Source organism: Ambystoma mexicanum, chromosome 3p (assembly GCF_040938575.1).
Source record: "Ambystoma mexicanum isolate Mex_15411 chromosome 3p, UKY_AmexF1_1, whole genome shotgun sequence".
Taxonomy (NCBI): Eukaryota; Metazoa; Chordata; class Amphibia; order Caudata; family Ambystomatidae; genus Ambystoma; species Ambystoma mexicanum.
This window is the reverse complement of record NC_090925.1, coordinates 1,220,006,287-1,220,021,682: the sequence shown is the minus strand read 5'-3', so window position 1 is coordinate 1,220,021,682 and position 15,396 is coordinate 1,220,006,287. Positions and strand designations below refer to the sequence as shown.

The 15,396-nt window shown below is 47.5% G+C and overlaps 1 protein-coding gene across 3 annotated transcripts in view; it reads left to right on the top strand.

Moving 5' to 3' along the window:
* The window catches only part of ANKHD1 (ankyrin repeat and KH domain containing 1), a 1,723,611-nt gene that overhangs the window by 468,642 nt on the left and 1,239,573 nt on the right, over positions 1 to 15,396 (top strand). For all 3 annotated transcript variants that reach the window (XM_069652665.1, XM_069652666.1, XM_069652664.1), the window contains exon 9: positions 7,177 to 7,368. In XM_069652665.1, the coding sequence (XP_069508766.1) occupies positions 7,177 to 7,368 (192 nt within the window). The remainder of the gene's footprint in view (positions 1 to 7,176; positions 7,369 to 15,396) is intronic.

Below are 15,396 nucleotides of genomic sequence, written 5' to 3'. Positions count from 1 at the left end.
ATTACAATGGGGGACCTTCCAAGTATTGATGGACAAATAGGTAAAGTGTGCAGCTCAGCATTCAAGGAGATCTTATTCGAAGTCTGTTTCACTCTAGCATTTTTGGTGGCATTTAGGATCAGTGAGGTGGTAACCAGATTAAAGAGAGATGGTAGTAAAAGGGCGCTACTCTGGGAAGACCTAACAGCAGATGGGGCAAATGATCAGGGTAAAAATAAGGAAATCCAAGGTAGACCAGGCAGAGGAGCGGGAAGGAGTTGATACTAAACAGATTGGGGGGCGAGCGAGGACTGTCCTGATGTATTAACTGGGGCTTATTTTGGAAGACCAGCAGTGGAGGGGTACCTTCTTGTACACGAGGTCGGGACACCACTGACCCAATACCAGTTTAGGACAATGGAGATGACCGTGTGCAAGACAAAAATGCAGAGCGGGAAATATACAGCACTCTCTTCCAGGATTGGTGCTGCATCAATTGCACATGACAAAGGGCTAAGGGAGGAGGAAATAAGAAACACAGGGAGGTGGAAATCGAACAGGTTCAGATTGTACATTAGGCACAAATAAGGATGCAGTGAAAGTCGGCGACAACGGGGGGTGGACCAGAAAACAAAAAAAGAAATAATTTCAAAAGTAATAGAGCAAATAAGAAAGAGTTGGAGCCCGGAGGAGAGCAAGCAGATGCGATACCATTGAAGGAGCCAGGGTGGCACGAAGTCGAGCAGTAATACTGAGGTTAAGTTGGGCAACGCCTCCACGACGTGGTTGGCTAAGGAGCAGGGGTGAGGGGTCGGACGCGACATAAGGGAAATAACGCATGAGAAGTTTGGGACGTCTGGGAGAGGGGCCATCACAAAGCTAGAGAACTTAAACTATGCAGTAGAAGGGTGACACTGCTTGCGGATGGCTTAGGGTTAGTTAGGCCAAGTGGGGGTGGGGGGATACGGTTGTGAGGAGGGACGAGAGTATTGACTTAATTTGGATTCTTTAAATTTCTCCTCTGGGTCAAGAGTGGCGTGGGTGATGGGCTACTCTTTTATCACAAGAGTGGTACAAGGAGCACGAAAGGGAGATTGGACGCAGAACTTGGCCCTTGACAATACTGATTTGTGTTGGTTCGGGAAGGGAGGTTTGCTCTAGGGGCAGTTGGAGTTGGAAGTGAGCAAGAAGATAAAACTGTGCGGAGCACCGGACATATTGGTGATACACCTGGGTGGGAAGGATTTAGGAAGGGGCTGCTGCAAAAGATGCAGGGAATGATGGTACATTAAGGGGGTATGGGCAGGACACCTGGGGAACCTCAGGTAAGGAGCAACTGGGTAAGCGGACACGAAACCTGTGGAAATGGGCACTGTGTAAGGTCACCTACGTAACGGGCAATGGTGTAAAAGGTCAAGGCACCTGGGGATAGGAGTAAGGTTTAAGTTCAAAACACCTGGGCACCGGGGCTGTATGTAAGAGGTCAGCAGACATGGGAAATGAACTGTGCAAGTGTGTGAGGTTTAGCAACCTGGGAAAGCCACTGATTGCAGGAGGCCATCTGGGAAAGGTTTGAATGTGTATGGACGCCAGCTCAGAGTATAACCCTGATGCTGCTCTTCGGAAAGCGGAACGCCTGTAAGTTACCTCCTTCCTAATAAAGCACCTGCAGCATTATGCTTTCCACCCACAATGTGCACGCGTCATATTATTATGGGGAAGGGGGGGGCATGGGATAGATTTTGGAGGTGAGGGGGCAAAACGGGGATGAGACCACCAGGGGCGGGAAAAGGGAGCTGGTACCCTATGCAGGTCCAGCTCACTGAGCACTGTTTTTGCAGACTAGTTTCACAGGCGGGGATGTCTATCCAAGAGGTGAGCTAGGCACTCTTCGCCCAAGCAATTCGTGCCTATGGAGATATGCCACCATGCGCTGGCAGCACCACGCAAGCCTTACCAAAGGGGCCGAACTCACTCGGCACCCTCATCGTCGACGTGCCTTCTCGATGGTCCCGCGTCTGCAGGGTGACTGCAGGCTGCGGCACAGTGTCTTGACCTGTCAGCCCAGGCCTCCTCCCGGCCTCGGACGGCCACCAGTGGGGCTGGCACCGCCAAGGAGAGCACCAAGTTAGTGTTCTGTTATCATTCACCAATAAGCCTGTTGGTCCTGCTCACTGTGGTGCCGGGGGCGGCTGGCTCCTGTTCCCTTTTAGGAAGTTGTGCGTCTTGTTGCACACCCACCAGAGCCTTCGCCACAAGCTCTGGTCTCGTCTGTAGAGCTGGATGGAACAGGACTGGGTGTTGGGAAGAATTCTCTTAGAAGGCTAATTTCCCAAACCCAGGAGACAGAGTCCCCCAGCAGCTTTGCTGAATTTTTGGGGTTTGTTTTTTTCTCCTGCTAAGAGTGAGACTCTTTTCCTCCCACTCTTAGACATGATTTGAGGTATGTCTTTGACTTTGTATGTGCTTATGGGCTATGGGTTTTCTTTCTCCATAGGGTATAATCTGTTTTTGTGTATATTTTACACAGCACCCTCAGTTCAGTAACACAGGGGTGTCATAGTGACCCCCAAACATAGACTCCATACCCTGGGACTGACTACTGTCTCCCAGGGCATGTAAAGTCACCATTGACTTTAATAGTCCTAAATTGTGAACAGAACCAGTACAAACCATCATATTGTGGAAGTACTGGAAGGGGTTAATTATATTGACCCTGGGTCTGTTTTCAAGGGGGCACTGTCCAGTCCTCCCTTGTCGAGTTTCTGGCTGGTGGCAGTGGTTACCACGCGAAATATTCCACCGGAATATTCTCTATGGGATTTTCCCATTGATTTTAAACGCACCACTTTTTGGTGCAATGTTAAAGATACCGCCGGTTTATTTATTTAATATTAAATCACCGGTTGGGTTTTTATGCCAGAACTCTTTTCTAAAATGGCGTTTGTGTCCGTCTCTGTAACTCTGACCAAGGTCGAGCCCTTTGTTCCACTATTTTGTGGGCTTTTCCACAGAAGCCCTCCAAATGGTGCCACTCTGTCTGGGTTCCACAGGAAGGGTGGAGGGGGGGAAATTGGCACCCTGGACTGCGTTGCCTTGGCAACCCAAGTCGCACTCTACTCTGATTGGCCCAGTGGTGAGCCGCCCGGCTCACCACTTAGCATGTGTGATTGACAGCTAGGCTGATGAATGGGGTTTTTTCTGCATAAAAGCAGGGCCTTTGCGACTGGAACTTCAGAAGTCGCCACAGGACCTAAGAATCCGAAGAGGGGCGAAGCTGAGCCATCTGCAACGACGACGCCACCGGTGAAGCCCTGCTGCAGCTACCTCACCACTTTCCCGACGACAAGAGATCTTCTGCTGGACGAGTCTTCTTCCTCTGAGCTGGTGGGACCAACCAGTTCACCCTTTTCACCTTCCAAAGATGGCCCTTGGTCGAATCGCCTGTGCCAAGCACCCCGGCGGCTGGATAGCCAAGCTCACCACTTTTGACCGCGAATAAAAGGACCGCACCTTTTAATCTGGAACTCCGCGGCTGGTTTCATCCCTGTGCAGTGCAATGACTCCACGTTTCCTCCTCGACGAGATCTTCTCCTCCCCTGGTCGGAACCACAAACCTCAACCACTGCCAGGAACAACTTCCCCCGCTGGAGCTTCCTTTCTCTTAAGGTACTGTGTCCTGCCTGGCCTCCCCTTTCTACAGAGTGCTAAAGGTGACCCTTAAATCCTTGGCTTCTAAACTGGGTTGGCTCCAGGCCGTCTAACTATATCTTTTGACTCACCCCAACCTCTTTTGAACACTCTGCAAAGACTTTCAGTGCACTTTAAATGGAGCAAAGCGAAATGTGCCCAGGATCACATGGTTTAAAGTGGGCCTGGCCTATGAACTTTGGCTCTACAGAATAACCTGCCTTTTTCCCATTGCTCTGAACTCTTACGTGTTGGGAACTGTTTTATTCTTATGCTCTGCCTTTTTCTCTCCCTTTAACTACACTATTGGAGTGCCATCTAGGTTATGTGCTCACTTCTGTCTTAACAAATAGTTGTGCTTTAACCCTGACTTGTCTGATAGTTATTAAAGGAGGTGTGTATACTTACTTGACTGTGTTTTAGATTACTTTTCATTGAGAGTGCTGGTGTATTACCTAAAGTGTGTTTTAAATAAATAACTATATACTTTTTATACAAAGCTCTGGTCAGTGTTTGTTTGCTCTACTGTGTTTTGGCTCTATTGTGTATACTCTGCATACTGCCCTACTCTTCTTTAGAGAGGTCTGACTGCTCAGCCACAGCTACCAGGTAAATCTGGGTGGTGCGGACTGCTGCCATTTGGGTTTACTGCTGCTCCTGTAGTCTTAATCTTTTTGCAGTGTTCCCCAAGGGAACTGCACAGGATTCTGCCTACCACTGGGATCCGCCGCAGCACTATGACCACACTCAAGAAAAAAACGCACTGTACTGATGGTGCTGGTCTGAGTCCCAAGCAGAATCTGCCGTTGCCCCGGTGGCTTACTGTTGCAAAATATGATGTTGAAGTCCCTGGCGGAGCTCTCACATTAGGCAACCGTTACTGTTGCTGTCCTCTAGCGCCCCCTTGAATTTTAATGCTTTTTAAAAGGCTATGGACGAGTCTGCTCGTCCATTTCGCATACACTGGATTAAAGCTCAGTGGTTAAGGTAATCTTTAACCATGTTATTTTTTTTCAGCTGCGGCACTATGAGAAGATTACAGAAAAATTAAAATTCCCAGAAATATCACTCGCTTGGAAGGGACTTTCCGATTACAATGTGAAATCTAAAACGCTTTCATTCTCCAGTTACTGGTTAACCGAACCATGAATGTCCCTTGCTAGTTGCCATTGTACTGCTCATAACTCAAGGAGCCATTTGTTTGCAGAACTAGGCAAAGATTTCCAGTTGGACACGACCTCAGTTTTGTCATAAATCCATCTAGTTTGTGGGCTGAGTGAAGAAATCAGTGTGGTGTAGTATTATGTGAACTTTTACAAATATTTTCAATATTAAGAATCATAGCGTCAACAAGACAAAAGCGGCTAAAATGATTTGCAGTGTGGTGTACCATGCATCAAATTAATAATCTACAGCACACTATGTGTCAACCTTGTTATCCCTTTTATCTCCCCACGCCAACACCATTTGGACATGAGACACATTTTTTACATCCCACCCCTCCCTAAGAGTAAAACAGAAAGCAGTTTATCAAGCAGTTTAATCCACTCGTTTACATCCATACACTTAGAAACAGTTAAAATATGATTTGGATATTTCTGGTACCTCCCATTATAATTTTGCCCTACGTGGATGAACATTGAAAATCTTCACAAAAATATTATGGGGAAACTTGGGAAATGCTTTGTGCAATGGTACTAACCCTTCAAGCCTCCGAAATTTGATTTAGTTTTGGCCATTAACAATTGAAAATATTGTGCTAGAGTACAGATGGGGAGAAATGGCATATGAGGTACACAAAACCTGTAGGTGGTGGTTGAATATTTGCCTGCCCAGCCCATGGCCTTGCAAATTCCGATCGCCATTTCCACACAGTTCCTGCCCTTTCCCACCAAAAACACCTCCAGCCTTACCATCAAACTATGTATCCGAAGTGCCTGCTATTGTTTTTTCAGCAGTATTTTGAGAGTTGGACTTTATTGTAGCTGTAAATGCTATACTGGTGTAATACAAATGTCTTAACCAGGTCTGCCTGGAGCTGCTCGCTTCATAAGCACTGCATGTCCTTCAATGAAGTCCTGTTAAAACAAGCATTGACAAAGCCAACAGTTATGGCTTGTGTGTATGTATGTGTTCAGCATTTGCCATGCACTATTAGATGCCCAGGTATTCATAACATTTTTCACATATCCATGTCCAGTTGATGCCAGTACAGCAGTTCCTGGAAGGTGTCTTTCTCATGCCTACACACAAGCCAAACTGCTGACATTGCCAATGCTTGTTTAATAGCCTGTTGAACTCACTCCTTCATTCCTAGTACATGTACTCCATTTCCATCAATATACCCAGTGTTTCCCGGGCTGAAAAGCAAACAAACATTTGACCCGTTTTTCCGCCAATGAACGAAGAGACGTAAGAATTGGTGAAATGGTTCTGCTTTCTTTATCAATACGTAGTCATACATGTACATACTTGGGAATGATTAGCATTGCCACTGAGCACCTCGGTATATATAATGTTGCGTGTCTTTCCAGTAGGGGCATAAACAAAAAGATTACCTCACCTTGCCCTTTCACTCTGGAGTTTTGACGTGGGTCTGCTTTCTCTTGTGTCAAGCTGTTGTCTGGTTTACCTTTTTTGTGGGGTCTCCTGCTGTATTTGTGCTACCTGTCTGGCTGCTGACTGTGTGAGCCTGTTGTCTGGCTTGCCTTTGTTCTGGGGGTCTCCGAAAGTAGATGGTCTCTTGGGTAGCAATAGGTTTTGTCACTGGCAATGTGCACTACTTGATTGCCAAGAAAAGTAATCGCCCGTATTCTCTTATTTTGATTTACTCCGATTTTTTTTTATTAATCTTTGGCTCATTTTCAGATTTTAATATGCTTGGTTGTTGAGCAAACGGTTAAGCTTTTGTTATGGTCGTATGTTAAGCAAAATAGCTATGGTAGTTCATTAAGCAAAATAAGCATTTGTTCCAAGTACAACCACCGGGGTGCCTCGCCCTCAACATTAAATTATGAAAAATGAACGTTTGTAATTTTGTCAACCAGGGGCACCACTTGGCAACTTTCAACCACTTAATTGGATTCCACGTAAAAAGTTAACCCTGTTATAGATCCCATTGGATCGATGCGGATGGTTCCTCTTCATTTTCTATAGTGGACAGACTCAGGAAAAATATATATTAAAAGATTATACCTAGTAAATAAACACTTATTCATAATATAGATCCTAGATGTCCATACAATGTTCATGTAGGAAGAATGTATGCTCTTATGCTTTCAACTTTGATACATTCTGCGGGACATTGAAATGCTATTTAGTGGTTGTGAACCACATTATTTGTGTAAAAAGAAACGTACCTTTCAAGAAGCATTTACGTTTGGTGACTGATGACAACATTGGAAAGTAAAAACATAATGAACAATGCATCTTATTCGTGGTCAAATGTTAATGTTTTTCAAACTATTAAACAACCTCAGAATGACTAATTGGCCATTTCGTCGATAGGTGCCAATATCAATGCACAGACGGAGGAAACCCAAGAAACTGCACTTACACTTGCATGCTGCGGGGGATTTTCAGAAGTAGCCGACTTTCTCATTAAGACTGGGGCCGATGTAGAACTTGGCTGTTCTACGCCGCTAATGGAAGCCGCGCAAGAAGGACACCTTGAACTGGTTAAATATTTGTTGGCTGCAGGTAATGACCTAGACAAGTGTAGTGTAATAGTATATTAGTCATGTCACCGCTATCGACCTGAATTTGTAAATACATTATTTTTCTTTTTAAAGTATCACCTCATTATCACACTGTTCACATTCCCAAATATTTGAAGGTCCTTCAGGCCGAAGGCGATTGGGATCTGCTCTTCCAATGTAAGCTTAGTTTCCAACATGTCCTAAATATCATCACGTTTTTATATAGTGCTTAATAATGAATGCTCCAATTTTCTGAGCACTGGTGGGCGTTATTATTCGATTGAATGATGCTCATCAGTTTAAGAAGGATGAACGACTAATTGAGCCTTGCTGGGTTTCAATCCTGCAGACTGAACACAGATGTCTTGAGCAAGCTAATGTCTTGGAGCAATCTACACTTGGTCATAAGTTCTTCATAAATGACTAAAAACAAGAACCCGTCTCTGCACGAGCGAAATACCAGTCACATTTCACAATGGAAAATATCTGGTGCAATCAGTGGAATTTTAAAATTATTTAATGTCGATGTTTTTTGTTAAACATTAGAAGCAGAAGTCCATACAAATTGTGCAGTTTTCTGTTATTATTGTGTTAAAAAAACAAACTTCGCAAAACGTTATAAATGCAGTCAGTCTGGTATATGAAAACAAGATATCCCTGTTACTGTAAGAGCAGAGACCCTAGAAAGCTTCCATCATAAACTTCAGTGAAAGTGGATCGTCAGTTCAGTTCCGTCTAATGTGATAGGAATCTAAAAACTGGTTTATGTTAAAATTACTTTTTGGGGGGGAATTAGTTTTTCCAATTTGATTGGTTTCTTCATTTGATGTTTTCTTGCATGCTTGCAGATTTGGTTACAGAATAGATGTCTTCTAGCCTTTCATTTTTCTACTTTTAGCCTGACTGTTAAACAGACTGAAATGACGGGAGTGAAAAAGACGCACTGTGGTATTGTAAACACAGTACACGGGGACCTATTATTGTAAGTGTATACTCTTGTCCCGTCCCCTTTCCTCCATACTGCACAGGCGTCCCTTCTAAGGGACGGGAGACAGAACCTTTTTCACCAGAAAAAAATCCATCTTCTCCCTTTAAATATAGAGGCGTGCGGGATGCAGCCCTGGGATCATGCACTGCCATGACTCCGCCCTCTGGCGCCACAGCTCAGTCCCCGTCTCCACATCGACTGGAACGGGCCGAATTCACCAGCACTCCTGGGTTAAGCTTCGGCCATGTAATTCCTCCCCGGTGCATGTCGACGTCCATCCTGCAATGGGCTCTTTCCAAATAAAGACCCCCATACCCTCTGCCTATGTTGCCTTGGCCCAGACCATGGCTGGCAAGCTTGTACCGCGTGAGGCGCGCGCTCCTCGAGGTCTCTGAAGAACAGACTAGCCAGGTGGCTGTAGCTGTTCCAGAGATCGCCTCCAAAGGACCTACGGGACTTCGTCTATCATTGATCAAAGCTCAAGGTAGGGCCGCTCTTCTGCATTGCACCCTGCAAGGGGAGATTCCTTCCCAAGGACTTGCCCGCATGGGAGGGACTGCTCAGTTCCTCATACCAGCATAAGTACCGAGGCTACATCAGCTACCGTCCGACAGCAGATCTGCCGAGGCGAAGCGCCTACCCGGCTCCCGGCCTGAGGAACACAGGGTAGGTGCCATGATCCACACTCATGAGTCCTGGACGGGGCGGGGCCAAGTGAGCCGAGCAACACGACGCAGGCACGTGGAAGGCAGCTTGACAAAATGACCGCCATGACAGACATTTCTGACCTCCACTTGATACTGCACCAAGGCAGGGAGCAGGTGGAGGAACATGTGTCAAGGTGGGACTGGTGTCAACCAAGTATGTGGCCTACAGCATACCATTTATTTGCGCAGGGCAGGTTCCTTCTGCGTCCGTATGGGCAGGGCACTCAACAGCTCCAGCAGCCGCCCGCTACCCCGTCAATATCGCCTGCCACTCCGGCCTGTACGGATAGATTTTTTGAAGGGTTCCTTGGGCTCATGAAATCTCCTCGAATGGGGGGGGGTGGGGGGGTCATCGTCAGGGGCGTGCTCCCGCCAATGGCTCCGGCGCCGCAGGCCCCTTTACAGGTGCCCACGGCCCCTATGCAGCCTCAGCCTTCCGCTCCAGCCCCACAACCGATTGTGCAGGCGGTTCCGTACCAGCCTCCGGTCTCCACACCCCAGCCTTCGACTCCCAGCACCCCTCCACCGTTGCTGGACCAACCAGACCCTCAGGTGGACACGGAGGAGGACCCCGACACACCGTGGTCAGCCAAGGCCTTCTCCACGAACATCTTGCAGGGCTGGCAGAGTACTTGGGCCTTCCTCAACCCTGAGGTTGAGCAACCAGCAGAAGGGGTCCTCGCAGAAGTCCTCTCGCTGCGTCCCACAGCAAGAATGGGGATCCTGATGCAAAAGGATGTGGTTGCCTTGGCCAAAAAAAGGCTGGCTCAAGCCCCACTCGGTCCAGCCGGTCAATCGACGGCTGGACGCCATGTACCGGCAGATGGAGGGGGATACACTCTTTCTATCGGCCCACCCTCAGCCGCACTCTTCAGTGATCGCTGCAGCATCACTATACTCCAAACCGCAGTCGTCCTCCATCTCTTCCTCCGTGGCGCTGTTAGGCAAGGAGGAGAAGATCGTGGAGGCGTGCAGGAAGAAGCTGTATTCCAACACGTCCCTGCATCTTCGTCAAGCCAAAGCGGATGCCATGCTGGCAGGCGTTAACCACTGGCTTTGGCACGAAATTGCAGATTTCCTCCCAGAGCTTCCAGCGCAGAGCCAATAATGATTCAAGGCGGGAATGGCAGAGGCCAAGATGGTGGTAAGACATCATGGAGTCCACCGTGGCCTCCATTGACACCTCTGGCCGGGCCATCTGCACGGCCACAGACATGAGAAAATAGCCTGGCTCCGTGCTACTAAATTTAACCCGGATGTCCAGGAACGCATCTTAGACCTTCCGTTCGAAGGGGGCGACCTCTTACCCTCCACCACAGACGAGGAGTTGGACAAAAAGAGAAATCTCAGTACAACAGATGTCCACAACCTTGTGGATCTCTCCCGTCCCCTGCACACCCAATAACAATTGTGAAGACAATCAAATGTAATTTCTTTTCATAAGTTCAATTCATATTTCGAAAAAAAGTAATGTTAATCACACATGTTATGTTTTATAAACCAATTTATAGTAAAATAAATGTTATACTCAAGTATACATTGTCAATCAACAATAATACATTTCCTGTTCAGTGGCAACTTCTGTACTTTTTCTTAATTTTACACAATTTGAATAGACAAATACAAATCATTAATATCAAATAGTTTTCCTCTTTCTTTCAATAACAATTCTTATTGAACATCCGATATTGGATTGTGTCTACGCGTTTCGGGGTGTTCTATCCCCTTCTTCAGGAGTTGTCTAGTCTCTTCCTCAAGTTCAGATATCCCATCTATGATAAATAGGTAAGTAGAGTATTATCACTCTTGTCTTTAGCTTACATTAAATCCATGTTATATAAATATATTTGTCTCATACTTCATCTCATTACCTGTGTTCCTTCCTATTATCTCTTCTGATGAGCTAAAAAAATATTACCTGTGAAATCAAGAAAAATGAGAGTAAACTACTACTTTGCTAATCTCCAAAGTTGTTCCATTATTTATAACCCAATGATGGGTGTTCAAAGTCACGGTATTGTCTCAATGACCCCCGTATTGCCTGTTTATTGTCCTCATCAAATGCACCATAGTAATGCCCAGATGTCTGTCTATATCATAATTCTTAAAGCAGCCCTTGGGTGTTGAGACTTAAGGTGGTGGTCTCAGTCTTGGATGTGACTCAATGGAATCGCCCATCGGCTTTATTAATTTCCTTGTTACCTATATCAAAATACATATATTTATGTATTAGCTAAAAATTCAGCTGTGTCTCCCTTTGTTAGTATTTCGAATGATATGAAAACTGGAAAGAGAAATGGCTCACAAAAGGCCAAGTCTTTGTCCATTCTTACAAAGACCATGCCCAAAACGTACACCCAGTCACAGCAGCGCTCTGACAAGGGGCGTACATAGAGGGTTCCGCGGCTTCCAAGAGCGGAGGTCCAGGCAGCCTGACCGTTCGCCAGCACATCGGCGCAAGCAACAAAAGGGGTTGTAAGGGCCTTTTCCAGTAACCCTCCTCCGCACCAGCCTCAGAGGGAAGGAAGGCATGACACGGCCCCTCCGGGTCCACGTGTCTCCAGTGGGGGGCAGGCTTGCTCTCAAGCAAATTTTTTCGCACCACAATTTTATGGACCCTTGGATCCTCTCTGTAGTCTTCATGGGGTACCGCCTCCCTATTCCAGCCTCTCCTCCCTCTTCCCCTCCACTCCCACAGGTTGGGACAGCAAGTCTTTTGGTGGAGATCCAGTCGCTCGTCGAGAGCCAGGCAGGTGGAGGAAGTCCCAGCCTCCCAGCGAGACTTGGGCTTTTACTTCAGGATTTTCGCCATTCAGAAAAAGAACCAGGCGTGCTTGAGAGTTGTGCTTGACCTTTCCACCCTCAACCTCTCTCTACTGCTACAAAAATTCACAATGGTTACGCCAGCTTTGATAACGGAGACATTGTGCAAGGGAGACTGGATGTGCTCCCTGGATCTGAAGTGTGCGTACTTGCACGTCCCGATCTGTCAACCTCCTCGTTATTTTCTACGATTCAGGATCATGGGCTACCAATTCCAATACAAGGTGCTTCCTTTTGGCCTCAAATCGGCCCCCAGGGTCTTCACCAGGCTGATGAATACGGTGGCGGCCCTCCTTGGGTCGCATGGCCACCACATCTACCAGTACCTCAATGACTGGCTCGTCAGGGTGACATTTCCGGAGGTGGTGCCACGCTCTTATAAACACACTGCATGAGCTTAGTTTTTCACTCAACCTCAAGAATTTGCAGTTGCAGCCTACGCAGAAACTGACCTTTTTGGGGCTCATATGGGACGCGTGATCCGAGAAAGTTTTTAATTCGGAGGACAAGATCATGCCCATCAAGAGTGCCACAGCGCATTTCCTCAGAGGTGACCTTGGCCTGGTGGTACCAGCACCTAATGGGTCTCATGGCAGCAGCCATTTTGGCTGACCCCCACACGAGACTCAGGATGAGGAGGATACAGCTGCACTTTGTGGCATCTTGGAACCAGGAACGAGGCTCCCAGTTGGAGATGATCAAAGTACCTCTGTCGCTTCACCCGGACCTCAAATGGTGGTCCAGGGACTGTAACCTGTGGATGAGCAAGCCTTTCTGGCAACCTACCCCACAGGTCACCATCACCACAGACTCCTCCCTCTAGGTCTGGGGGGGCACCCTGGACAACTACTGCATCCATGCACCTGGACCCGGCAGGAGCAGGAGTACCACATCAATTGGCTGGAACTGAAGGCCATCTGGCTGGTGGTTAAGGCCTTCCTTCCGGTATCGAGGGCAAGGTCGTTGTCATTCAGACGGACAACTCGACCAGCATGTTCTATGTCAACAACCAGGGAGGTACCAGATGCCCCCCACCCCACTGTGCAGACTGGCAATCAGCATGTGGGAATGGGCCCTGGAGAACATCTACCTCACGGCCGTCCATCTGCCGGGGGAATCCAATCTGGAGTCAGAAAGGCTCAGCACATGAGGAGCGGACGAGTGGCAGTTGAAAGACCTAGTACTGCAGGAGATCTTCTACAACTGGGGACACCCCCAGGGGGACCTCTTTGCCTCTTGGGACAACGGGCGGTGCCAACTGTTTGCCTCCTGGCAGGGTCATGGCCCGGACTCCCTGGGCGATGCATTCCAGATTGGGTGGGACGGAATGACAGCATACGCCTTCCCACCCACACCGCTGATACATAGGGTGATATGCAAGATCAAGGAATTTTGCCACCTCAGCATCATTCTAATAGGACTGTGGTGGCCAGCCAGGGATTGGTTCTTATAGCTGCTCAGTCTCTCGGGAGAGGCCTCCCATTCGCCTTCCGATGGGCCCAGCACATCTCCTGGTGCAGCAGGGGGGCATGGTCATCCACCCTGCTCCACAGAAACTAGCCCTTACAGCGTGGTTCCTGAACAGGTCACGCTAGATTACCTCAGCCTTTCCCAGGCTAATCTAGAGATCATTCAGGGCGCCAGCAGCAAGTCTACCAAGGCCCAGTATAAGAGCAAGTGGACCAGGTTCTGCTACTGGACAGACTCTAAGGGTATCCACTCCCTGGCTTGTACCCTGGACGACATGCTCTCCTTCTCGGCACACGTCGCCCATTGCAGGACACTTGCCACACCTACCTGGCAACCATTGGGGCTTATAGCACTCGTAGGAGGAGATATTTTCCTCTTCCAACCAGATTGTCAAACATTTGATGGGACTCGCCAGGCTCTAGCTGCCCATCAAGAGGCTGCACCCCCTATGGGACCTCAACATAGTTTGGGTGCCCTGGCGCACAAAGCATTTGAACCAATGGCATCCATGGACATCAGGCTGGTCACCATTAAGACAGCCTTGTTAGTCAGCTCCACCTCAGTTTGCAAAATCCAGGCGCCTCAGACCATATACTACTTTTCACAAGGATATGGTAGTCTTTCGGACACACCCAGCATTCCTACCTAAGGTGCCTTCCGCATTTCATCTAAACGAAGAAATAGTGCTGCCTACTTTTTTTGCTGAGCCCAAAGACGAGGCACAGAATTCTGCACTGCCTTGATGTCAGGTGTGCCCTGAAATTCTACTTAGACAGGACCAAGGGCTTCCGCAAGTCGGGTGCACTTTGTCACGTTTGGCGGATCAAGACTGGGTTAATAGGCCGCCATAGCCCGTTGGATGGTCTCAGCCATCAGAGAAGCTTACGAGGGACAGCACAAGCCACTGCCGGCCGACATGCACGCCCACGCGGTCAGAGCCAAGGCAACGGCCATCGATTTCCAGCGACTTGTCCTCTGGCAGGTGAACCGAACGGCGAACCCAAAAACCAACATCACATTCATCCTGGTGTACAGACCCCCGACGTATGATGCAACTTTTGTCGACAACTTCATAGAAGCCATCACCAACTTAGCCATCAATCACGAACACCTAATCATTCTGGGGGGACTTCAACATATGGTTTAAAGACAATCACGCCAACTCACAAAACTCACTGATTGAACAACTCACCACCATGAAACTACGGCAACTAGTCAAAGGGGCAACACACTCTGCAGGACACACCCTCGACGCAATTTTCGCCAACGAAAAACACATCACCACGGCACCACCAATGCAAATACTGTGGAGCGACCATCTCATCAACCCATTTGTGATCACTCTGCCTACTCAAGTCTGCATCCAACCCCGAAACTCACAACCACCACAAAGAGAAACTGGAAACAAGTAAAAAAAAAAGCAACCTATTGGAACAACTGGAATTAACCAAACTCTCAACTACAGAACTAGAGCTAGCTGACCTAGACAGGAAAGCAGAGATACTACGCAAATGGATTGCAGATATAATAGACAAGATCGCCCCAGAAAAACCGTTCACCCCATCAAAAAAAAGAGCAATGTCTAAATGGATAAATATGGAACAGGAATGGAGGAAAGAATACAACCCAAAAACAAAAACACTGTTCTAGAAACAAATCTGCACATACAAGAAGGAAATTCAAAAGGCGAAAAGAAGACATTACGATGACAGAATCACCAACGCCGCCAACACACAAAAAGAAATGTTTAGCATCATTAAAGAAATGAGAATCCACCAGGCTGCGATAACACCCCAACACCCTCAGAAAAACTATGCAACGACCTGGCAGACCACCTAAAAAAAAAATCAATGACATCCGACAAACCATTAAAAAGAGACCAACCAACCACAACATACAACCTAATGAACCTAACACAGAACCACAGCACAAACTCCAAAGCTTTCCTGAAATATCAGCAGAGGCATTAGCAATGCTGGTAAAACAAAGCAAGAAAGCTGGATCACCCATGGACCCATGTCCCCCAGACATCTACAAATCA